General features: G+C 49.0%; 10 protein-coding genes across 10 annotated transcripts; 4 read left to right on the top strand and 6 right to left on the bottom strand.

Annotated features, from left to right (window-relative positions):
• Window positions 1-222: 222 nt before the first annotated feature.
• Window positions 223-3,419, bottom strand: BGZ61DRAFT_462273 (uncharacterized protein). The gene has a single exon (XM_046247267.1). It carries the CDS (start codon window positions 3,210-3,212, stop codon window positions 255-257), a length of 2,958 nt encoding a protein of 985 aa, XP_046097357.1. The 5' UTR covers window positions 3,213-3,419; the 3' UTR covers window positions 223-254.
• Window positions 3,420-6,564: 3,145 nt separating this feature from the next.
• BGZ61DRAFT_462281 (uncharacterized protein) lies at window positions 6,565-8,069 on the top strand. The gene is made up of 5 exons (XM_046247268.1): window positions 6,565-6,843; window positions 6,898-6,934; window positions 6,995-7,062; window positions 7,137-7,510; window positions 7,599-8,069. The coding sequence occupies exons 1-5, from the start codon at window positions 6,667-6,669 to the stop codon at window positions 7,912-7,914; spliced, it is 972 nt and encodes a 323-aa protein (XP_046097358.1). The 5' UTR covers window positions 6,565-6,666; the 3' UTR covers window positions 7,915-8,069.
• Window positions 8,070-8,375: 306 nt separating this feature from the next.
• Window positions 8,376-9,401, bottom strand: BGZ61DRAFT_431343 (Alpha/Beta hydrolase protein; the record flags this gene model as incomplete). Its single annotated transcript, XM_046243848.1, has 1 exon — window positions 8,376-9,401. The coding sequence occupies exon 1, from the start codon at window positions 9,366-9,368 to the stop codon at window positions 8,376-8,378; it is 993 nt and encodes a 330-aa protein (XP_046097359.1). The 5' UTR covers window positions 9,369-9,401.
• Window positions 9,402-10,074: 673 nt separating this feature from the next.
• BGZ61DRAFT_462284 (fungal-specific transcription factor domain-containing protein) lies at window positions 10,075-12,983 on the top strand. Its single transcript, XM_046247269.1, has 4 exons — window positions 10,075-11,272; window positions 11,318-12,043; window positions 12,095-12,591; window positions 12,656-12,983. The coding sequence occupies exons 1-4, from the start codon at window positions 10,185-10,187 to the stop codon at window positions 12,904-12,906; spliced, it is 2,562 nt and encodes an 853-aa protein (XP_046097360.1). The 5' UTR covers window positions 10,075-10,184; the 3' UTR covers window positions 12,907-12,983.
• A 268-nt stretch (window positions 12,984-13,251) lies between these two features.
• Window positions 13,252-14,780, bottom strand: BGZ61DRAFT_366609 (uncharacterized protein; the record flags this gene model as incomplete). The annotated part of the gene is made up of 4 exons (XM_046241703.1): window positions 13,252-13,979; window positions 14,038-14,243; window positions 14,297-14,608; window positions 14,662-14,780. The coding sequence occupies 4 exons, from the start codon at window positions 14,778-14,780 to the stop codon at window positions 13,252-13,254; spliced, it is 1,365 nt and encodes a 454-aa protein (XP_046097361.1).
• A 523-nt stretch (window positions 14,781-15,303) lies between these two features.
• Window positions 15,304-16,891, top strand: BGZ61DRAFT_366807 (major facilitator superfamily domain-containing protein; the record flags this gene model as incomplete). Its single annotated transcript, XM_046241718.1, has 4 exons — window positions 15,304-15,505; window positions 15,565-16,282; window positions 16,333-16,544; window positions 16,593-16,891. 4 exons carry the CDS (start codon window positions 15,304-15,306, stop codon window positions 16,889-16,891), a joined length of 1,431 nt encoding a protein of 476 aa, XP_046097362.1.
• Window positions 16,892-17,523: 632 nt separating this feature from the next.
• Window positions 17,524-18,943, top strand: BGZ61DRAFT_366507 (uncharacterized protein; the record flags this gene model as incomplete). The annotated part of the gene is made up of 2 exons (XM_046241690.1): window positions 17,524-18,513; window positions 18,566-18,943. The coding sequence occupies 2 exons, from the start codon at window positions 17,524-17,526 to the stop codon at window positions 18,941-18,943; spliced, it is 1,368 nt and encodes a 455-aa protein (XP_046097363.1).
• A 132-nt stretch (window positions 18,944-19,075) lies between these two features.
• On the bottom strand, window positions 19,076-19,681 carry BGZ61DRAFT_538790 (uncharacterized protein; the record flags this gene model as incomplete). The annotated part of the gene is made up of 3 exons (XM_046254694.1): window positions 19,076-19,132; window positions 19,167-19,339; window positions 19,402-19,681. The coding sequence occupies 3 exons, from the start codon at window positions 19,679-19,681 to the stop codon at window positions 19,076-19,078; spliced, it is 510 nt and encodes a 169-aa protein (XP_046097364.1).
• Window positions 19,682-19,829: 148 nt separating this feature from the next.
• On the bottom strand, window positions 19,830-20,730 carry BGZ61DRAFT_366639 (uncharacterized protein; the record flags this gene model as incomplete). Its single annotated transcript, XM_046241705.1, has 2 exons — window positions 19,830-19,908; window positions 19,970-20,730. The coding sequence occupies 2 exons, from the start codon at window positions 20,728-20,730 to the stop codon at window positions 19,830-19,832; spliced, it is 840 nt and encodes a 279-aa protein (XP_046097365.1).
• A 1,642-nt stretch (window positions 20,731-22,372) lies between these two features.
• On the bottom strand, window positions 22,373-23,829 carry BGZ61DRAFT_561539 (uncharacterized protein; the record flags this gene model as incomplete). Its single annotated transcript, XM_046255818.1, has 6 exons — window positions 22,373-22,642; window positions 22,694-22,819; window positions 22,874-23,160; window positions 23,215-23,537; window positions 23,586-23,626; window positions 23,686-23,829. 6 exons carry the CDS (start codon window positions 23,827-23,829, stop codon window positions 22,373-22,375), a joined length of 1,191 nt encoding a protein of 396 aa, XP_046097366.1.
• Between the last annotated feature and the right edge of the window lie 176 nt (window positions 23,830-24,005).

The following is a 24,005-nucleotide window of genomic DNA, read 5'->3' on the forward strand; positions in this document are numbered from 1 at the left end:
AACCTGGTCAAGAACGTGGCATCGCGCCCTACTCGTCTCTGCTCAGTAATTGGCCTTCTTCTTATCACGAAGCTTCCCCGCTCCATACAGCCAGTCAAGTTGTGTTCTTGAAAAGTCCCGCAATTACGAAGCGGGGAGACTGATTGCGGGGAGCTTCCACATTAGAGGGGAGTCTAACATATAGGGCACATGAATGAATAATGCGAATCAAGTTTGAGATGACGACAAGTTGATTGAAATATTAATAATGAAAATTACATGACTGTACACATATCAGCCTCATCCATGACTGGCTTGCTCCGAGTAGTAGGCTCTGAACCAGAAAGCTCCAAATCCTCCCAGTATATGTGGCTCATGAAACCAGTGCGAGACTCGTCGAAAATTTCTGCCATCACTCTCATGCACTCTTCGTCCTCTACCTGCATAACAAAAGAGACCAGTGCAGAGCGCTTTTGACTCCCCCACGGACCGGGGCTGTTGTATGCTCGAAGATAAAGCGGGTTCTGCAGCTCCTTCAAGCGATCCTCTATCGTCATAAACAGCATGAAGAAATAGCAAGTCACCCAGATATAGTTCAGACTCGAAACCGGCATCGTCCCGGACACGTCGTTTCTAATATCCACTTGAATGGCCGACAAAAGATCGCGACCCGCAAGCCTCATATCTGCAGGGTTAGACGACCCTCCAGCCATTTTGGGGAGCTCTCCAGCTAGCACACCCTTGAAACCGCCAGGCGTAACAGACTTCAAGAAAGACGGCGGGAGTGTGCCCATCTCCGGGGAAAGTCCTTTCGAAAATGCTTCGCGCAAGTTGAGAATCTCCTTGTCATCCATGCCTTTGGCTTTCGCCTCGCGGACGAGAACTGTGTCTTCAAACCGCGTCTCTTTGGTCGCTGGGTCGACGACGCGTTTTGCTTGGAAAATACGCTGGAAGAACAAGAATGTCCCGAAAGCGACGTCTTTGTCAGGAATTCGATCAGGGTTCCAATCCGCGGCACGGTAGACCATCAGATTCGACTTTCTCTGGAAGAAGCGGTTTGCGTCCAGGTTCAGCATATCATGTATGTCGTTCCCCGCGGCCGCCCTCTTCCTCGTGGCAGATCTCTGGCGGTGGAGGAACTGAGAACCTGTCTCGCCCATTTTGGCCATAAGAGCATTGTAGAAGTTCGATGTCGGCACTTCGCCATTGACAAAGAAAGAATCCTTGAAAATATCTTCGAGCGTGAGATATAGCCCGACAGGCTTGGATATGAACCCCTTCCGCACGAGCATGTTATGAAGATGGATCAGTAACATGGGTTCGGGCATGCTATCCCAAAGTTCCATACTGAACCCATAGGCCAATTCCAGCCCCTCCATCAAACCAGTGCCGCAGAGGAAGGGTGAGTACTCGTACAGGCCATTGGCGTTGTGATTCGAGAAACGCGATGGGGGAATCGTATTGAGCCCGTGCATGTACTTGGTCTCTCCAAGCCAGTCAATGAAGTCCAATTGGATTATTTCCAGGACTTCGAAGTGGGAACTAAGGCGGTTGGGATCGCCTTGCTTAAGGCCATCTTTCTGGAAGATCTGCTTGATGACAGAAACGGCCTGGAGGAACCCGTGTCCAGATCGCTGGGTCTCACGATCAAGAAAGAGGTCCACGTCCCGTCTAGGTCGAAACTGCTTGGCCGGGGCCTCCAAGACGTGCCCTCGAAGGGTGCTCAAGGACCAGCCTCGGGAAACTGTGAAGGCGTCGACAATACACTGAAGCTGGAAAACGTGATGCGGGAGAATCGACTTTTTGACGTTCGTCCCAGGCTTCTTCATCGCCAGCGAAGTAATGGCGCCAGCAAACTCGTTGAGACCAAAGAGTCTCCGATGGCAGTTCCAAGGGCCTGTAATAGACCAGTCGACTGTCTCATAGGCATGTTTTTCGCCTTTGAGAGTGTTGCGTTGCACCACGATGGAGGAAAAGACATTGACCAGATCATACAGCCAGTTGATGGTATATGCACGACGCCAATCCAGTCTTTGCTGCTTGGTAGCTGTCTTCAAGTTGAATTTCGGATCCCAGTTGGCGAGTTTGGCGCTCATTGCCTTGGTGGGCTTTCCACTGCGTGTTGCCTGGAAGTCGGTAACGAAGTCCAACAGATCCTGGTAGGCGTAGATCAGAAACTGCTCCTTGACGTCGACGGCGTTGTCAACCACGGTCTCTGCGATGTTATTCTGTGAGTCGAGTTTGTGCAAGGCCATGTGGAAGTTTCCTTGAGCCCTGTCTGGGTTACCACGAGTAATGGTGTTCATGATGGTTTCGTAGTCGTCATGCCCGGGGTAGTCGACAAAGATGGTGGATCCGGCCTGTTTGATCATATTGATGGCCACGTTGGAGACAGCTCCGGCCACAGCTCCATTGAGACCTTCATAGGCGACTTCTTTCCAAACACCCTGAACGAAGGCTCTGAGGCTGACCCATTCCTTGACAGCTGAGTACACGGCCATCAAGTAATCGGTGACCAGTGCACCTGGACTCTCGATGATCTTGATGCTCTCCAATGGCACATCGTCCAAGCTGGCTTCCTTGACATTGGCAGTGGCTTTTCCCTTCTTGCTTTTCTTAGCTTTCTTGCTCTTCTTGCCCTTTTTGCCTTTTGCTGAAGACTTCTTTGCCACCGCCCGTTGAGGAGCTGATGCTTGTTCCGAGACTTGGAAACCATCGTCCTCGGCACTTGAGTAGCCCTCTTGATCATCGATCTTCAAGGCACTGAACCTGTTCCCAAAGATGATCTGTTCAAGGTCCAGTTCTTCCTGTCCAGGTTCCTGAGCTCCAGCGTTTCCTCCAGACTGCCACGTCTCACCACCCAAGATGTTGAAAGCCTTCATAAGCGTGTCGATGAAATGCTTGTGGCTCGCATTGTTCCGCTGCACTTCTGGGTCCGATTTTGAGCCGAGCAGCTGTTGGAATGCGTTGTACACGGTAGATCTAGCAGATATGATGGACAGAAAGAGGCGGTAAATGAACGAAGGAACTGGTTCGGAATACTGCGCGATGAGCTCCGAGATGGAGAGTATACCAGAGACGGTGACTTGGCCCGAAGTATTGAGACCCTGCGGAGTTTCATCTTTCTCTGCTGCCGAGGACTTGATGAGGCGATTCGAAGTATCGATCAGCCAGTAAACTAGGTATCTGGTATCCTTTTTGTACAGCGCGTAGATATTGTGAGTAGGTGCCATGGTGTCTCGAATCGCAGTAGCTATTGTCGAGATGGAAGTTTGGGATAAAATGTTTGAGTCGGGAGGTGGGTGGTATTTCCGTGTCGGTATAGAACAAGACTGCTACGACCATCCGCGATAATTCTGGGACTAGGAAAAAATGCACTCAGCCCTAGATACGAGATCTAGAGACTCCCAATGCCTTAGAGGGTCGTGGCTCTTGACGATGGATTATACATGGAACAAGAATGATGAAAATGTGCGGGGTGCAGGATACGTAATTTGACACCCAAAGACTTAGTCAGCCGATGATGCCTTGACGCCTGATAAAAAAAAGCAATTCACTCATTTGATCAATACACTGAATGTAATTTGTAGCTGCTTTTTAATCTGCCAATATTCTGCCTGTCTGGCTAAAACGGCCTCGGTTTGGCAATCAAGCTGATCTAGATTTGACCAGTTTTCCGTGCATGTCATCACGGTCCTCGAGCATACTTCAGTCGATTTTCATCGCACTTGAGTCTCAAATAGTCACCCTCAAAACCCCCATGTCAAAGCTTGTAAAACAAATATAGTTGACCACCCCCCCCTACATCTCAATACCTTCAGATACCTGACTCTACACTGTTACTGCAATGGCGTTATCTCTTTAGCAAACCGGGCAGTACAGGGAAATCAATCTGGTTCTCTATACAGAGACTGAACTGACCGTACTGGTACCCATTTACAAAGAGTAGAGAGCTATGATGGTTTATATAAGTCAATTTGCCGCTATTCTTCGACCCAGCGCCAGGATACTAGCTAATGCAGAGTTTGTCAAGTTCTTTTCGATGAATTAAATATATCGCCTCTATATAGTAACCCCTATTATCAAAGTAGCAGACCTACCTGTCAGAGCCTTATAGCACTGAGATCATCAAAGCCTTTAGTACCAAAAGCCCGCTGCTGCCCTTGGCAGATTGGATTGACAGCGCCCCTAGCTGCCGTCGTGGATGTGGTGTGTAAATTGAATAGCGACCTGCGATTTACTACGGCTAGTCACTGTGATGATGGTCTGCCATAAACTCGTGAGCGATGTCAGTTTACATAATGGTTGAGTTTATAGACCTAAGCAGTGACGTATCAGAAGATAAAATCAGGACTCGAATAATTGTGGCCATACTCTTACTGGGAGAATCGGTGCATGTATCAGACAGGATTGATTGTTGACGATAGAAGATCTTGTCTGCTTCCTTGCCTAACAGGGAGGAAGGCTAGCTGTTTCATCCCTCGGGATCCTGCTGATCCGGATGTCAGATTAAGTTGGCTAGTGAGTGAGGGAGTGAGCAGAGGACACTAAGAACACACAACCCACCCAGAGGCAGAGCTGTGATGACTGCGATAGTGTTGTGTCGGAAAGGTCGGATAGGGTCAGGTTTGGGGTCCGGATAAATCGGACAGCCGGGCAAAATAGATAGTTTTTCAGCTGATACCGTTTGATCAAATGGACCTTCAATAGGTCACCAAGGGATAGGTCAAAAGACTGTCAATTGAAAAAAATGATGAGATGCTTAAAGGATGATGCTTGTGTTCTGTCCAGAAGGTCCTGTCCGAGACCTTCCCAATTTATGGCCCCAGTAGGTCTGGCTACCGGTCCTACCCGATGCAGCACTTCCTGTTGAAGGAACCCACCAATCCTAGCCCTAGCGGCTGCAAGCATCCGATCAGATGACCTTTAACCCCAAAGACCGGAAAGCCCCGACTCACTAGGCTAGGTCTTAGGCTTGAAGGGACGCATTCCTAGGCTTGTGGATACATTCCTAGTCTTGTGGGTCCATTTCCTAGTCTAGGTTCCCAAGGAACTGTCTAGAACTGAATCCACATTCCTGTTCGGATATAGGGTTTCCTTGCATACCTGTTCCGTCTGACAGCATCTTTGGCATGCGCTCTCTTCCATCTTGGTGAAGCCGGTGGTGGTAGCGTCAAGTGCGGTTATGTGTTGCACACCGCATCGATCGCTCACATACACCAGCACCAGTACCCTGGGGCCATGTCGATGAGCAACGGAAGCGAGTCTAAGGAGGACGACGATTCGCACGATGGAACTAGTAGATCCGCGCCAATGGAACCCCGCATAATTGGGCTTCGTAGGGCGGCTCGCAGTGTCCAGCGTGACTTTAAAAGAGACATAAAAGAAGATTCTTTGCGATCAGCACTTGGACAAACTCAAGATCGACAGGCTCGAGCCGCGAGGGTGGGTCTAGGCAGAGGCTTGAGTCGAAGGGTTCTAGCCCAAGTATTGAGAGGATTAGGTTTGTTGGGCCTCTAGGCAAACGGCATAGCATGGACCAGGCGACCGGGAGATGGGATGATTGGCGGCCACACGTATGCCACCCTCGTAGCTCGAGTTAGGGGATGAAAGTATGGGACGGCGGGGAGCCGGAAAGTTACTGCAGAACTGGAAATGCCATGTCAAACGTGTTCGCCCTTTGCCGACGCTCAGACATTTCGCGGGTGGGGACTGACCACGGCGGTTTCAGCTATGGTGAGGTGGTAATGAGATGGCTTAAGAGGCAATGGGCACGAGACTAGATGGTGACGAATTTGGCAGTGGCGTCAGATTGAATCCGCGCTAGGAATCCTGCGAGGGCTCAGGGATATATGATAATTGTTAAGGCTACGTTAGGCTACTTGTTAAGAACCTGTGGTGACTTCGGCCGCCGCCGTCGCGTTGGACCGCATAAAATCATGCATTCTCTTATATAGATATATGGGACCTGGTTTTATCAGTATTCTCCTTATGCCTTAGTATTCTCTTAAAGGCTGTTTATAAAGGACAGATCCGCTCACCCTCCCTAGGTTTTATCAAGTCACTGTTGAGTACATTCACTCTGACAAGGTCTAAGACCCTTGTCAATACTGCTTACGCCTTGACGCATATGCTGCGTGATAGGCTGAAGGAGGCTGAAGGTCAAAGCGTCGGCGATCATCAGGGGCTAATCAGGAAAATTCTGCCATTTTTTACATGTGCACTCCATTTTCGCCCATCATTTGAGTTAACCTGCGCCTCTGGGCAACATTCTTTTCGTAGTATCCATATCTTGATGTCATTTAGGCAAACGAAGAGCCTTGCCTCATTGGACGACACTTGGCATTTATATCACGTGTGTAATAATGTTGCGAATAAACGTGAACCGCCTTGTCTCGGTAGCTTCCGCCATACAGGGCTGATGGCTAGACAACCGGGTTTGGACATTTCGGCTGGTCTCGATCCGGGAACGCCCTAACCACGGTCTGTATGTGATGGCGCTAACAGTTGTTGGCTGGGTCTGGGCTGTTCCTGGCTGTCTCTGGCTGTTCCTGGACCCCATGCAACCGAGTGAATCAAGGGGCGCTCGTCAGTTATATAATATATATCCCGATACCGCTGCCCAGACTGCGGGGATCCTCTACTGTCCCGTGATTCCCCGCGACCAGAAAGAATCGACGCACCAAGATGGCTGACCCAGGACCGAATCATGCCCTCGACTCCGAGTCCCGGGTTGCCAGCATCATTGCCTTGTCCGCTGCTACCTGCGCTATTGCCGTAGCGTCAGTGGCAATGCGCCTCTACTCGCGGGCTTGTATCAGCAAGTGGGTGGGGATCGATGACTGGTGCATTCTCGCGGCTGGGGTAATGGTCCTCCCGTTGTAGTAAAACTGATGCTTTTTCTAACTGGGCCGAAAGTTTTTCGTCATAGGGACCTCTTTTACAGTACCGTATCGTCAGTATTTCCCTTGCCTATCGTTGCAAGATGTATCATACCTGCTAATGTGACCTCCAGGAACGCGATATGGTCTTGGTAGGCATACTTGGATGGCGGAAGATTGGATGACGGTTCCTCACATGAAGGTATTCCGCTCCCCACGCTCGGTACAAATCTGCCGTGAGTCCTCAATTTTAACCATCATTCTCTCGCCTCATAGGTCTTCTATGCCAGCATCATCCTCTACAACGGTGCCTTGATCTCCGTCAAGATTTCCTTCCTCTTTTTCTACCGCCGCGTCTTTCCCAACCCAGGACTATACAGACTCTGCTTTTGGTTTCTCATCGGCATGGGCATTTGGGGTGCTACCGCAATAGCGCTGAACATCGTACCTTGTATACCTATCAACGGATTCTGGGACTTTTCGGTGCACGCTTCATGCATCCCGAGCATAGTGGACTGGTATCTTCAGTCCCTGCTGATGATTGTGACGGATTTTGCAATACTCGCTCTGCCTCTACCGGCCGTCTGGAAGCTCAATGCCCCCCGTCGACAGAAGATTGTCATGCTTGGCTGTTTTTCTGTGGGATTTTTGTAAGTTGGGCACTTTACACCCCCCTTGTTTACCCTTGGGATATATGTCAGTTGTGGTCTGGGCTAACGCATGTGGGTTTATCATCAGGACCTGCCTGATCTCTATCCTCCGCTTGTACAGCCTCAAAATTGCCGCAAACACGACGGATCCAAACTGGGATTACGTCGATGCTGCCATGTGGTCAGTGGCAGAGGTCAATGTAGCAGTCTTTTGCGCCTGCCTTCCGACCTTGAAGCCGCTGCTCAGTGGATGTTCCCGGCGTTTCACGAATTACTCCAAAGGATGGCGCAGCCACGCTGACATGACGCGCGATCATAGCAACGATACCGATGAAATACGTGTTATTGGTGATGAAGGATCAAGAGATGTGCTGGGTACCTTCGAACTCCATGCGAAAGACTAGAATACCAATACAGAGCTTTGTGTATCTTTGCCTTGTTCAGGGAAATGCTCAGATATTCTACCAGGGCTATTGACTCCCGTGCTACACCTTCACTTTTGCTCTTCTTTCCTCTTATGTATTCTATCCCACAAAATATTTCACGCTTGCAACAGTAGCAGCAGTAAGCTTCTTTCCAGCCTTATACCAGCAGAAGCCTGATGGGAATAAGCAGCTTTATTAATTATTTGACAATTTAACTAACTCAACTATTAACTACAATTAGGTTTCTAGTAAGACTTATGGCAATGTACTTTCGGGGAGTATATGGTCTGTATTGTTCATACTACTGTTGGTGTGTTTTTTACTGTTCAGCTTCTGGTCTCCCCTATATGTATGTGTGTGCTAGGGCACCCTAACCTCTTGGTACTTTCAGAGAGAATAGCCATGTAGCGATTTATCCACTTCCACGTTATAAATACTGTCTAGCCAAGAGTCGCCTGCACCCAACCCAACACATCCTGACCAAACTCAACTGGGTTCTCGAGGAGTGCCCAATGACCCCCTTCCCTTATCACGCTCTTGCAATTCGGCAACAAGCCTGCATCAACGCTCGGCTGCAGCAATGCGGGCTTGCACACAACATCTTGCTCTCCACCCCAGAACAAAACCGGCACATCGATCGTCTTCGCATCCTCGGCCACCAAGTTTTCTGCCTCATTTTGCACACCGAGCGTCCACGCCTTGTACCAACAACTTGGTGCTTTAAAACCACCATCTTTTCCAAATCGCTCCATGAAATCCGCCCTGTGTTCAGGCGTGGCGTACGGCATAGTCGGCAGCGTCCGTCTCTCGCTGACAAACTTACGCATGCCGCCGGGGGTACACCAGTTCTCAAGCCAGGTTTGGGGTTCGGTAAATGCTACGCTATACACGGACTCGAGGCTCTGATTCATGATGTCCGCGCCGTCGTCTGCGGTGAAGAAGTGCCAGTATTCGTAGCTACTGGAGCCAAATGCTTCTTTGGCTATGCTGTTCGCCATATCAAGGTCGAATTGACCGGTTGGGGGGATATAGGCGACGTTCACCATGACAACTCCGCATATACGCGAGGGGTAGAAGTTATATAGTCGCTGACACATGGCACTGCCGCAGTCGTGGCCGAGGGAGATGACGCTGTTCAGCTTTTCGGAGTCGAGAATTTCGACAGCATCAGCCGCCAGATGGTGCCAGGCATACGAGCCAGGCTCGGTAGGCTTGGAGGTCCCGCCGTAGCCCAGGCAGTCTAGGGCGACAACACCATAGCCATTCGGGACGAGATAGTCGTTGATGAGACCGGCCCAGAGCGACGCACTGTCGGGCCAGCCGTGAAATAGGATGACAGTTTGCTTAGAATCCCGGGCAGGGGAGGTGTAGTAGGTGTAGGTGAATCCGCGGGAGACCTGGAGGGTCTTTTTGGTGAGCTTCGAGAGATCCATGGTAGGTAATGGGGCGAGTTGCTTAAAGAACCGGAGTTTGCCAACAGAGTTTGTAAGTTGAGATGGGAGAGAAATCCGCTCTACATATATATAACACGGTTCTCAACCCCAGATCTGCGGGGTAGAGTATCTGGCCGTCCCGTACTACTTGATGACCTCGGAATGACCTATTACCCGTGGCTAATGTGGATCCCCCACCTTACCTAGCCAACGGCTACTCAAGCTAAGGAACTTAAGCCCAACACCCAAGAAGTTCTAGCCATTTGTGTCCATAGCCTGCCTACCTGTCGTTCAATACTTCGGGGTCAGGTACTGGGGCTATAAAGAGGATCGCTGCAGAATCATTGTTGCCCCGTGTTATAGTTCGACCGGCCGGGGCTGCAGGTTGGGCCCAGAGGATACAGATGAGAACTATGTAATTGCGGGAGATAAAATATATAGTTGAGATAAATTACCTCACTATAAATGTCTGTAGATATCTTAGCTGGATTAATAAACATTTATATTTAATCACATCATCCGACTCGTAACATACAGTAACATACCATAATACCTTGACTGGCGATGAATGTTTTCTCATGTCAGCTGCCTAGCAACCGAGCTGATCAATTTGGTTAGCGCAGCACTATCCTCTATTAATATGCCACGTGACTCGACCACATGGCGCCACATGGCGATCCTGCTAGCAAATTTCCCTATCGAAGACTTTCCAAAGGGTGATAACGACAATCTCTTTGCGGATATTTGACATGAGGGTTTCCAATACTGAGTTCAACCTCTTCTTTTCATAAAACCCTTCCCGCTCGGTCGGGGACCATGTCATACTTGACTCAGGAGCAAGAGCTGCCACCGCATTCTACTACATCACGCCGACCCTACCGCTCAAAAAGAAACCGTCCATGCTCGCTCTGCCGTGCTCGAAAGACATCGTGCCGTCGAGTTGATAATGAGGTATCATGTATTTCATGTCGCAAGAGGGGCCAGCACTGCAGCTTCTTGGATGATCCTACGCATGGGCGAGGCCCCCCCACTGCAACTGGGGCGAGCCCAAGTGACGCAAGGGGGCTGAATGACACGGAATCGTCTGCCAGCGATGCATTTATGCTGGATTCTACCGAAGGCTTCAAGGCATTCACTGCAGAAGACACCGTCGACAAGGACTCAGGCGACGGGTATCTCCAGCATAATTTGAGTCACGACGACTTTATTAACCCCGATAACATGGAACTTTCTACAATACTCGAAGGACTTACAGATTCAAGAGTATGGTCCGATCCTGTCGGAATGGTCTCGCCCACTCCTCAGCAAATGCCTACTGGACTCGACACCGTGGGTTTCGACCTTGAAGGTATTGCGTCAAATGTCATGCAACCTATTTATCAGAGAGTATTTGACATAGACGACCCGATGGGCTCAAGCCCGGTGGAGTCCCAGAATTCTGGCCCAGTCTCGAATACATCTAGTCCCATGCAAACCGCTGAAGTAGGACACCGTCTTAGCACCATCATCCCTGTTGCTTCTCCCAAACACGCGAACCATGGATCGAACAGTATCGACCAGAGAGCCAATTTTCAAAGCACATATTTCGGCTTATCTGGAGAATCGGACCCGTATTTGCTACGCCATTACCTATACAATGAGGCAGACGAATTTCCATTTCTTCAGGTTATATACCGGAGAACTCAAACTGACTGTCATGGTTCTGAAGGGCTGCATCAACAAAGCTCCGCCACTCAAAATGAACAAACCTCTCATGTTCCTGTCCAGTTTTTATTGACTTCGAACGAACTAGGAGAGGAGCTCAAAAAGATTGGCCCAGTTAGTCAGCCGTACAACCAGGAGTCAGTGAAGTCTGAGCTTGATGCACTGGTAAATGATGAGCATGGACGAAGACTTGTATTACTGTAGGTCTGAATTCCCTCGTCAAGATAATGAAACTGACGTCGCAGCTTTGTGCAATATATTTATCCAGCACTTCCAGTCATTTCCCGATCGCAGCTAGCCCGAAGCCTTGTTGGCCGTCATTCATCCACGTCACCAATCTCGGACCCAATACCACCATATCTCCTGGCTGCAATTTATGCGTCTGCACTGCAGTTCAGCTCATACGACGACGTCTTGTGTGTTTCAAGTATTTATAAAAAGCCATCTTCAGAAGAATTGTGGCAGATTGTTTACAAGGGAATCCAATCAGAGCTGCACACTCCACGCTTGGCCACAATATCTGCAGCGGTCCTCTTTCTCAACAAGCCTCGGGTTGGTGTGCAACACGTCTCTGCAGACACATCATTCACGTGGTCCTTCACAACATCTACTGTAGGCCTCGTCACAAGCCTAGGTCTTCACTTAGAGTGCAAATCGTGGTCCATTCCCGCTTGGGAGAAGCGTTTAAGACGCCGATTGTGGTGGATGGTGTTTTCTGAAGAGACTTGGCGAAGCCTTCTGCTTGGGCGGCCGTCTGTCATTGCCAAAGATCAATGGAGCGTCTCTGGCCTGACAAGCTCTGACTTTGACATTGATGAAATCATTCCACGTGATGGCATGTCTGTTGAAGTTGTGAACTTCCTCAAAACTCTGCAGGCTTCAGCCCCAGTAGGCGGATCCGACGAACGGGTGATTTCGCAACATGTCGCGACATTGGCGTGTATTGCGGATAACGTATACAGCGCGCTTTAGTAAGACTCCCTTCACTCACTAGCCGCCCTGGAACTAAGTTACCATCACAGCACAATACGAGCGACCCAATATTTAGCTGATAATCTTGACGCATCCATCAAGACGATACGGCCGCTCCGAGAAGAGCTAGCGATGTGGTATGCAAAACTACCGGCTTCCTTAAAATCGCCCAGAAAGTCGGACCCCGAACGGACTGCTCCCATAGCACCAAGTTCAGCTGCATGCTTACGATTTGCGTACCTCACTCTTGAAATATTACTTTACCGCGCTCTGCTCCGACCGCTCGGAGGTGCCGACTTTGGCGACGACGTACCTGACGCTCAGAACAGGGAGCAGGCTGTGTACGAGTCTAGCGCACCAACTCTGCTTGATACCCAATTGCTCCCCAGAGATCTAGAACGGTTGACTGGCAAGAGGAAAGAACCACATTCAAGCTTTAGAGACCAAGCAGAGCCGATCATTTCCGCCGCCGAAAAGTGCGCAGCTCTCGTGACCAACTTCACTGTCGAGTTGATGTCGTGGGATTTTGCGGGCTTTTGGTATTCCTGTATGTCATACCCTCCTGAGTTCTGCTACTTTCCAGAGCCTTACTAAAACGCGATATCCTATAGGGTCTCGGATAGGATGGGCAACAACCTCGAGCTTCTTTGCGTTGCTTCTTGTCCAATCGCCTAGTGTAGAGCATGCCATTACGTGCAAAGGCCTGATAGACAGATGGCGACAAATCTTGAGACACCAATCGCAAAGTTTTCAAGACATGAGTTTGGGGATATTGAGGTTGGATGCAATGTATTGGTCTGATATGAACAAGATATTCAGGGTAAATAGGCACCTGGCGGAAGTGATACATGGATCAAAGTGAGCTTTAGTTCACAAATTGACAATTGGCCACATATGACTGTCCATAAGATCTGATTCACGTTTTGATATTGATAAAAGAGCCTGTAATTTTCCATTGACGAAAGCGATGTGTTATTGTCAACCTGGCACAGTGATCATCCCGGCACCTTGCATAGCTGACTCTACCATGACGCTGAAGAAGGTTCAGTCTGAATCATCAGTGGATTGTGAGAAAACTAATCTTAGTGTAGGGGCCGCTCGAATCAGAAGAATCACTACGGATGAACGCGTTGTGCAATCTTCTGGAGATGCTCTATTTTTTGATGATTTACAGTAATAACCCTGGACCATTGCCTTGCTAACCATCTCACGAGCTCATCTTCATCGACCTTAACTGATCATATCGCAGTACAGCATTCAATAGAACCTGTGCTCCATTCCCACAATCCTCCTCTGTACAGTATTCTGCGGGGTTATGTGTGAGACCCTCCCGACACGGCACGAAAATCATGGCTGTGGGCACTCTCGTAGAGGTATGTACGCTGTCATGTCCAGCACCGCTGTACATCCTTCTTGTCAGCGACGCAGCTGCCTGTCCAAACAAGGCCTCTGATCCCTTTTCTATACACTCGATGCACTCTTCATCGAACTTGGCGACTTTGGCGTCGGAATCAACTTGCCACGACACTGTACAGCCACGGCCACGGGTGCAGCCCGCGTTTATAGCACCAACCTCCTCGTCTTTGGCGATCTTTTCGAAATCCTCCTGAAGCATCTTCTCCATCAGGTCGATATTTTTGTCGTTACTGGAGCGCAAGTCCAGGGAGAACGTCACAACTCCAGGGACAGTATTTGTGCTTCCCGGCTTTAGATTCAATAGACCGGTGGAAGCGAGCGAGGAAAACTGCGTGGCGACTTGATGCGATCGGAGAATCATTTTCGCACTCGCTAGCAAGGCATCGGATCGGTTCTCAAAGTTGGTTGCTCCCGTGTGGCTCTCGCGACCTGTCACGGTAATGGTAAACCACTTGCTTGCTTGAACGCCCTGGACGGCGCCGATGCGCTGGTGGGAAGCCTCTAGAATCGGTCCTTGTTCTGTGAATAAAAGTTAGCGGCATGCTACAGTGACTTGATAGACAACGGGAGTTGATACCGATGTGTAACTCGAAATGTGCTGCGAGTGGTGTGGCTGTCCAGTGCGCCTTTGTCGATCCCAAATACCCAATTCGTTGCAGTTCTGATTTGACAGTAGCATTGGCATCGTCGATATCAGCTATCTGATGGACCTTGGCCACATCCGTAACTCCGGCCCATACTCCAGAAGCCATCATGCATTGTGGGAATCTAGCACCCTCTTCACTGTCATCGTGTGAGCAACTTATACCTCGTCGAGAGAAGAGGCTGAGATTTACTTGGTCCAGTCAACAACGCCCACGGGATATTCAGTTTCGACTTCTCCCTCATGGAGAGCTCTCAGAGCAGCAACTCCGGCAAGGACGCCGAGAATGCCATCGTATCTTCCACCCGCTGGTTGGGTGTCGAGGTGAGATCCCATGACGGTGGGCAAGCCTTCCTTCTTGCCAGGTCGAATAGCAAAAATATTGCCCATCTCGTCCACGTGCACCTTACAGCCAAACGATTTGACGGTTTCGATAAACCAGTCTCGTACAAGTTTATCGGAATCACTCAACGCCAAGCGGGCCATACCAATATCAGTGGGTGATCTATCTCGATGGTGAGTATGTTTATCTGAGGTATTGCATTTCTGTCGACTTACTCGCCCCATCTCTCGCCCATACCGAATTTTGCGGTAAAGTGTATGTCATCCATCAACTGGTCCCTGTTTATAGATACAGTCGGGATCTTCAGCGTTGACAGCTGGCTTTGAAGCGTCATCTTCGGCTGTGGTGAGGTAGCTATTTCGCTACGAGATTCCGAATTTATTGTCATTGTCGTTTTGAGTTATCCTTGATTGGAATCGGAAGGGGAAACTATGGACAGAACTAAATACACGTCTTACGAGGAATGTTGTGGATATTCGAACTCCGACTTGACAAAGGATGTCATGTGAGGCACATCCAAATCAGTCGAGGTATCCACAGTTCCATAATCCGGCGAGGCATTTCGGCGAAATTATTAGCGCATTTCGGCGAATTTTAGCGTTATTCTTTGATCTAGATAGAGACTAGACCTTATCAACACCGGAAATGATAAACAGCGTTAGGAACTGCGTAATCTTATCGCAACTTGTCCCGTATCTCCGCCTATCTACCACTATCGGATTGGACTTAAGTCTCTGCACATGGCATCTTGAACAGACCGTGAATATAATTGGCATCAATTCGCAGACTGAGTGGAATAAGGCATCACTTTGGCCAAACACAGAAATCTCAACTGCGCTGCTGCACCAGTCACGACGATGAGCGATCTCAAGGAACGCGTCAGTGATTCTATCTCTGCTCAAGGAAGCAATGGCGACTCTCCCGACTCAGGCACAGGCGTCAGCAACGTCGTCATCGACCCTATTGTTGAAAAGCGCACTATATCCAAATTTGACAAGTTCATGATGCCACAGATGGCGATACTCATGCTCATTGCATACCTGGACCGCTCCAATATTGGTTTGTGGCCCATCCTTAACTCTCCAACACCAATGTAATGGGAACTGACTGTTTGACAGGAAACGCGAGAGTGTTTGGTTTCGAAGAAGGCATTGGCCTTGTTGGCACTCAGTTCAACAATTTGTCCACTCTGTTCTACCCAACCTACGTCGTCTTTGAAATACCCTGGGTCATGGCCGTTAAGAAATGGGGCGCCAACACCATCCTCGCGGTTGCCATGGTAGGCTGGAGTGTTATCACTCTCGGCACCGGATTCATCAAGAACTACCATCAAGCAATTGCCATGCGACTTCTCTTGGGAATTTTCGAATCTGCGCTGTTCCCTTGCCTTGCCTTCATCATTTCCACAGTTTATTCTCGCGAACAGCAAGCAAAGCGTATTGCAGTTCTCTACGGAGCCATTGCTCTTTCTGGGGCTTTTGGTGGCCTCATTGCCTATGGTATCCAGCTCATGGGCGAAAGAGCTGGTCTTGCTGCATGGCGGTGGTTGTTCATCATCGAGGGATGCATCTCGATTGTCATTGGGCTGGCACTTTGGGTCACCCTTCCCTTTAGCTCCGAAAAGGCTTGGTTTCTCAATGCAGAGGAGAGCGCTGTCATGAGCTTGCGGATCCAAAGAGACGCTGCATACAAGGGTGAGGGGGAATTCTCCTGGAAATACGTCCGCATGGCCTTCACCGAGCCCATCATTTATGTCGCCGCCTTGGGACTATTCTGTTCCTCTATTCCTCTCTTTGGCTTTGCAACATTCTTGCCCACCATCATGGTTGGCCTCGGGTAGGCTATCTCTCCCACCATCGAACTACAACTTGTGCTGACTGTCCTAGCTATACCTCTTTGCAGGCGAATTATCTTTCGATCCCGGTTTACGTCTTCGGCTGTCTTGTTCTTTGCTTCATCGCCTGGATCTCCGATAAGCTTAACAAGCGTGGACTCATTGTAATGATGGTCCCTATCCCTGTTCTGATCGGATATGCCATTATCATTGGCACCGCTCAGCACGGTGTCGGTCTGTTTGCCATGTTCCTGATTGCTGCCGGTAAGTTGATATAATCCACCGCAATGGCTTCCGTCTAACTTGGTATAGGTGTCTATCCATATAATACCCTCATTGTAACCTGGGTGACCAACAACTTGCAAAACGAGCATGTTCGCTCCGTTGGAATCCCGCTACTAATTTCAATTGCTAATGCATCTGGAATTGCATCGTCACAAATATACCCAGCGAGAGACTCGCCAAGATATGTCATGGGTAATTCTATTTCGCTGGGCATGGAGGTGGTGGCATTGGCCGCTGTTGGTCTACTCTATCTTGTTATTCGCAGGAGAAATATGAAGCGGGCTACTGGGGCAGATGCTGAGACGGGCTTTACTTATACAATTTAGTTGAAGACATTGCTCTGCTTAGAGCGTTCGAACTATTTTTTATTTTTATTGTCCTCTATTGTTCTTATTGAGGTGCAAGATTGGTACGCTTTCAAAGAGTTTTTGCAGCTGTTCGCTTGTATGATACCAGGCCGGCAGTCGGAGGCTGCCATTGTCGCCAGACAGAGACCGAGGGCCGTAGCCACGGTCATAAAACCTGACGCTTTGTAAGAGATCCGCCAGAAAAAGCAAAGAAATTCGATCTTATCTCGTCAGAAACACAACTGAGGATAATGCCTCAATGTGGCACCTTCAGCCTGCCCAAGAGAGCTTCCAGCGCCATAGATACACATCCACCATTGTCGCAAAGTCATTTTAACTGTCTTTTTCTTTCTCTTTTTCCTTTTGGAAGGGGATGCTCCACATAGGAGGCTTCATTGTATAAATCAGAGGGGAGCCGAGTTGGCTTATCGAAAAGAGCATAGTCTGATTTAAGATACCCTGTCATCACAGCCCGTGACCGATTGTGATTTCAAATTACAATTTACCCCGCAGTTCCGCATGTCGCGATGGTGGCCGGCATTTACCTGCAGAGTGTAACACAACAGATCAACATAAAGCAAAGATTTACTCACCGGCTCTGGATTCTATTTATGGATGAAACATACCGATATCTGAGTTCCCATAGGCTCTGGGACTCTACCAACCCAAAGAAAAGTCAGTCTGTCGAGGTGATTGAGATATGGCATAGCCACTCATCAGCAGGGCTCCATATACAACACAGTCATATTGCCCTTCAAGAGACGTCACAATGGTTGGCCCAACCCTTGACAAAGCTAGGGAAGGATGGAGGAGCTTACTCGCTATTGGTTCGATTGGTCTTTGCCGCCTACAACCCATCTGACAACGGCCTGGACCACTTGCTGGACCATTTTGGCCTAAGAGATGCTCGAGCCTACGCCATCAGCTGCATCGCAGGCATCGATGCTCTCCCTCAAGCTGAAGCAACTCGGCGCACTTTCACGCTGACCTATCATCCAAAGCTAGCTGTTGTCTGGTCTCACTCGAGCCCAGCTGCCTCGACTGCGCAAAACCCCCCTACATCATCCAGCACAGCATTTACTCAAGGCATTATCTTCGCGAGCTCAGAGCAACGCGCCGCCTTAAGTAACTTACTCCAGCGCCAGTGGGACTTGCATCTCGTATCTCACGCCATGTTCCCCGTTTTTATATGTGGCTTGATGATGGATCATGAGGTGGACCTCACGCAAAACAAGATCAAAGTTGAGGTGCGTACAGTGGAAGTGCGGACTGGCCATCACCGCTTCGCAAGCCGCAAAGAGAACGCGGCAGCGGGTCAGATGGGCGAGCTATCTGCTTCGATGAGTGGGCTGTGCACCAAGCTGGCAAGCACAGCTAGAAAGATTCAAGTCGCACGAGAGTTTCAAGATTTTATGAATGCCCAAGTTCAGGCAAGGTTGGAACGGAATGGTAGCGCTCCAGTCGATAACTTGAAGAAGCGCGACGAATCCATTGGGGAAGACCTCCTTGATCAAAACATCAAATTGATGAAGAAGAGGCTCGAAATGAAGCTGCTAGACAACCAGTATATACTCGAGAGAGTAAGAATTCAGTTAGCTGCTGTGAGTTCCATGCTCCTTGCGGTCGTCGAACATCACTAACCCTTTCCATTAGGTGTTCAACCTCATCGCTCAGCAGGACAGTTTAATTGGTCTGCGAACAGCTCATGCTTCACAGTTAGCGGCTATGTCGAGTATGCGTGACTCCTCCTCTATGAAGACACTTGCTTTGGTTGCCTTGGCATTCTTACCAGGTAGTTTCGTTGCCGCCGTTTTTTCTGCTCCGTTATTCAACTGGGACGCTGCCGCCACGTCTGGGACTCATTCAATTGCAGTGGATACGAAACCCCAATTCAAGCTTTTTTGGTCTATTGTCCTCCCGCTTACAGCTCTTACCTTTACACTCTATGTTGGGATGCTGCTCTCAAAGCGGAAGCAAATGAAGAAATTATCCGCGTTATCTGAAGAGGACTTGGAAAGGATATTAGTATAATTTGGGTATTTCCAGAGGTTAAATTTGCGAATTCGTACTCGAGGATAGGGCAGGAAGGGACTAGTTGTTCTAATATTGGAGGATCACGGTATCGAGACGAAAGCGCGAGCAATCTAGAGTGGGCCAGTGGCCTTAGTTGTAGTCGAGAACTTTGATAGCACAGAAGGCGTTGGGAATTGGGAGAGGCAACTGGCTGAGCAGTAGAATATAATTGCAAATTGACTTCCTGAAATTCGAATCCGTATATCTTTGCATATCCAAGGTAGAACGAACGTCCGTTATGATGCTCCATTGTCGCAAATATCCGGTCCACGTTGTCGAGCGCCTCCACCAGAGCCACCACGTCTCCAGTGAACTGCTTGTCTGCAAGGATGAGAGCCTTGAGCATCAGCAGGGCTAGGACGGCCAATTTAGCTGAGCCGAGAATTTGGCGGATGTGAGCTGAGACGGCGATGTACTCCAAGACGCAGCCCAGAGTGCAGGATGTACCGGAGGGTCGGTCCGCGGTTGTCCGTCGATGGCGATGTTGAAGACGGACATCAGGTCTCCTTCCAGCGTCTCAAAGGGATTTTGGACCGCCATCACAGTCCTCCACAAGAGAGTAGACAGGGCGTCATTGGTGGAGACCCAACTCTGGTCTGGAATCTTAGACGCATTATTCGGCGAGGCCTCAGCCTTGAGTACCTTGAGAGACTCGGGAGAGAGGTAGAAAACTTGTCCGCGGTGGTCTGACGACATCATCCTAGGCGGGGCGCCCTTCGGCACGAAAGAGGCCAAAGGGAACAGGAGGTAATGGTTAGCGCACCCTAGCAATTCTTCGGCCCCCCTTCGATTCAAGCTTCAACTAACGGAGTGGCATGGAGCCTGTAGCCAGACCTCCCGAGTTTTATAACTTTTGGGGGACCGTAACCGTGATAGCAGAGGTGATTCCAGCATCAACCGGAAGGACAATCCCTGTGATCCAGCTGTTCAAATCCAAAGTCAGCTTATGTACCTAACCCTAGCAGGGCAAATAAATATACTTACCGAGCCTCATCACCAGCTAGGAACCTGACCGCAGCTCCGATATCCCACCCATAGCCTTCTGTCTTCAGTAACGACTGATTTTTCCGAGACTCTCGCATTTCGTCACTCATACCACCGCCGGCGAAAACAATAGGTGTATACACCATCCCAGGGCAGACACAATTGACTCTAATACCTTGTGCCGCGTGGTGTTCTGCCATTGCTCTTGTCATATTGATGATGGCACCTTTTGATGTTGCGTACATCAAGTCTGGTGAACCACCCCTCATGTCAGCGATTGAGGACAGGTTGATGATGGAACCCCGGTACTGACCACGCTCATTTTTTTCCATGTATGGAATAGCATACTTGGTCATCATAACCATGGAGTTGACGTTTATCCGCATTCCTACATCCCAATGGCTCATATTGACAGTCGCTGCTGTTCCCCTTGCCCCGATTATGCTAACATTGTTGACCAAAATATCAAGGCGGCGATATTTGGAAATAGTTTCCTGAACAACACGGTTGCATTCCTCTTCCTTCGCCACGTCAGCCACAATGGATATTGCTTCCCGATCTCCTCCGTCGTTCTGAATCATCTGGACTGTTCGCTCTGCATCTGTTTGCGAGAGATCAACACAGACAACGCGAGCGCCTGATTCGGCAAGCAGGATGGCTGCTGCTCGTCCATTGCCAATTCCTTCCCCCTTGCAACCAGCGCCGACCACAATAGCAACACGTCCGGCGAGAGAAGGGGTAGGTCGTTTCGGAGCCTCCATGATGAGTGTTAAATGAGGTTTTTAGATTTTATTTCGGTGACTTTGGAAATTCTGGTAAAGAGTGAGGGGGAAGTATCTTAGTAACCTGTTGACGTGGGATGCAGAGTACTTATACATTACCCATTGCCGAAATTCCAGGCGCCAACACAGGAGCTTTGGAGGTTAAAGTCGAGCAACTGACGCCGCAACCTTCATTGGTGGACAGCCGATGAGCTCATAAAATTTAGCTGTTACGTTATAGCTTCTGGGAGTGCTACCTAGTTCTCTGCGCTGAATCGAGGTGATGTAGAAGCAGAGGTAATCCGGTCCAATCGGATGCAGGCGCGTTACGTGCGGGGTACAGAGTGAGGAGCTGCCGGCTTGAAGTCCAGTACGGAGTTTCGAAAATAAGAGAGAAGAATGCAACCTAGCCCAAGCATTACAACACCACAAGAATCACTTTCCATTCGTCCGGTCACTAACCCACACTCTGCGGAGAGAGCTATACTCCATGTAGAAATTGGGACGGGACCCTTCCCATTTTAGAAGGACGGGTATCCGTACCTGTCTGCCTCTTGACGGCCGACCGCCATACAATCTTGCTAACACCAACCTGTCGTTCTGCCAGAACAACACCCGGACTGGCGACCAGCCTTTCAGGTTATAAAAGCTGCTGGAAGTACTTGAAATCCCGGCCGGGTTTTCTATCTAGGTGTTACCGATCACACCCTGATGAGGTTGTTGCCATACTGCGGCACGTAGACGCTCAGGCTCAGTATTGACTCGATCTGAAGATGCTACCACCAACAAACTCGCCAAGTGGGATGACCCCTCATTGATTGTATGTTATCAGAGGACCTGCCAAGAACATCATAAACGCGAGTTCTGCTAATGCTTTGGAGGAGCTTAACGAGTAAGTAGAGATCTTGCTGCTTCGGGATAAGACGCGAGGTCTCCATATATTAGCGTCCTTAGTTGGCGTGTATGTAACACAAGATACTCTACTAAAGATACTCTGCCAATATACCTCGGGTCTTTGTCGCTCAGTAATCAAGAGATTGTGGTAGTAGTGGAGCGTCGCCCTTGAATTGCGGGGTTAATAAATCTAGACTACTTGACTTGCCGCTTTGGGATGAGTCGCGAGCTCTCCATATTTTAGCATCCCTCCAAGTTCTATCCCCAAGTTCGAGAGCCGGCCGGTCTATTTCCGAGGACTCTCTTCTTTACGGTATGAAGTACTAACCTAACTTCTGTCCGCTCCCTCAAGGTGAGCAAGTTGCGGGCACAAGATCAAAAAAAAAACATAGTTCTATCCATAATTCAAGTATTTCTTACCCAATGCTACCACGATAACCAAATATCAAGCTTTTTAACTTGAAAAGGTGAAAACCTATATGAATATATAGGTAGTTGGTTCAAGAAGCTGAGCCCCGACTCCTTCCCTCCCTCATATATCACCTTTCGTATTTGGTACAACTCGAACTTGAATATCGCCGCAAACTAGCGGCACGTACATAAAATGGAAAAAGACGGCATCGATTACTTCCATATTTGGTCTGAACTTTCTTGATACCTAGTTTCAATGTTGCATCCCAAACCGACCCCCTCCTGACTTGATACGTTGTTCATGTTTCAATACAAAAAGTGCCCTAACAGTGTACTCTTACATCTGCGGATCCCGTGTTATCCGTTCCGTACTCTCTGTTGCAGTAAGAATATTCTCGAAACTTGAAGCTGAGTCATTGCGTATCGCTCTATTAGTCGGAATAGTCACGATGCCTTGACCCGTCTGTGTCTTGTTTACTTGAGGTCCAGTGCTACCACTCGGGCCTGAGACCCTAAAATTGAACAGAAGCTCGCGCCATTGCCTGCGAGAACCCTCGTTCATTCCGTATATAACTGCATCAACAAGTCCTTGAATGACGATACAGCTCTACAATACCGAAGTTAGTCCAGTCGAGTTTAATTCACACTGGGCATTCACCTTATCAATTGTCTGCAGTGCGAATGGAGCTGGACGACCGCGTGTAGCTTGGTAGATTCGAATGATTGTAGGAAGTAGCCAAATAAGCATGTATGCGACGGGATACATAAGCATCAGTCGAGCTGTCTAAAGCACGGTTAATTTCGCCTTCAATAAGGAAGTAAGGTGCATAGAAACAACCATCTTGAGTCTTCTGATCGTCTTTTCCGATCCATAACGCCCTTGTGCAGCATGGTTGGCGCCCTCGGCTAACCCTCTCGCTGCACCACGCATTTCTACAGCTCCATCAATGGTACGACAAGAACCATGAGGCTCGGATGACGAATCTCCAAAGGAGAGGAAACTTCTGTGAGCACGGTGGAGAAAGAAGTAGAGCCGAGAGTACATGGCAAGAATTGCAACGATGATGATCCAGCGTGGCACGAAGTTGACCAGCAGACGGACTTTATCCGAGGTAAACCAGCACCCTATTGTCATTGTTATAAAAATACCAAGCAAACTATCTCGGGGTTGTGACTTACAGGCTCCGATATCTCCATATCCCGCCAGCCACAGGCCTAGCCCAGCCCAAAGCAGGCTTAACATCCATGGAATGAGAAAGAGGACTTTTTCATGATCTTGCACCCAAGAAGTCAAATGCTTGTGGTCGGCAAGAATGAGGTATGTGCAGATCGATATGGTCAAAACCCAGTAATCTGTCTGAACAACGAAGACTTGAGTCATGAAGCCGTTGAAATTGCAGAACGCGGCTTGCTCGGGAGCTTGAATGTAACGTTTGCTGATATTCATGGATGTAGAGAGCAAAAAGTTGAGTGCCATTATAAAATCACTAATGGCAAGACCGCTACATCCTGTTAGTAACTTATTCCAAATGAAATACAACCAAACTCACAGAATAAGCTGATGACGGAAAGATCTTAGGTTCTTGAAGCACTGATGGAAAAATGATGTGTGAGCTTTCAGTTGCGAATAGACGGATAGAGTTAACATACAAAAAAGTTAAGTATGATCCAACCAGCCCCAAGAATGGAACATATTGAGACAATCAAGATGACGACGCTTTGGATGCGTATCTGTGAAACATCGGTGGGTGCTGCTAGCGCTTCTCGCGATGAGATTTCCAAGGGGAGCCTCATTCTCGAGCCGTCGCGCGTCTAGAGTGGTGGTGGACTGCACTCGTCAGGAGTTTCCACTCAGACACGCATGAATTCAAGAAGGGGCCACACTCTTAATAAAAGGGATGTGCCGCCGTCATTATTGAATGCATCATCTGCCACGGTCTTATCTTTCTAGCAGCTCTAAACGACGTGTC

Source organism: Ilyonectria robusta, assembly GCF_021365365.1.
Source record: "Ilyonectria robusta strain PMI_751 chromosome Unknown BGZ61scaffold_30, whole genome shotgun sequence".
NCBI classification, from domain to species: Eukaryota; Fungi; Ascomycota; class Sordariomycetes; order Hypocreales; family Nectriaceae; genus Ilyonectria; species Ilyonectria robusta.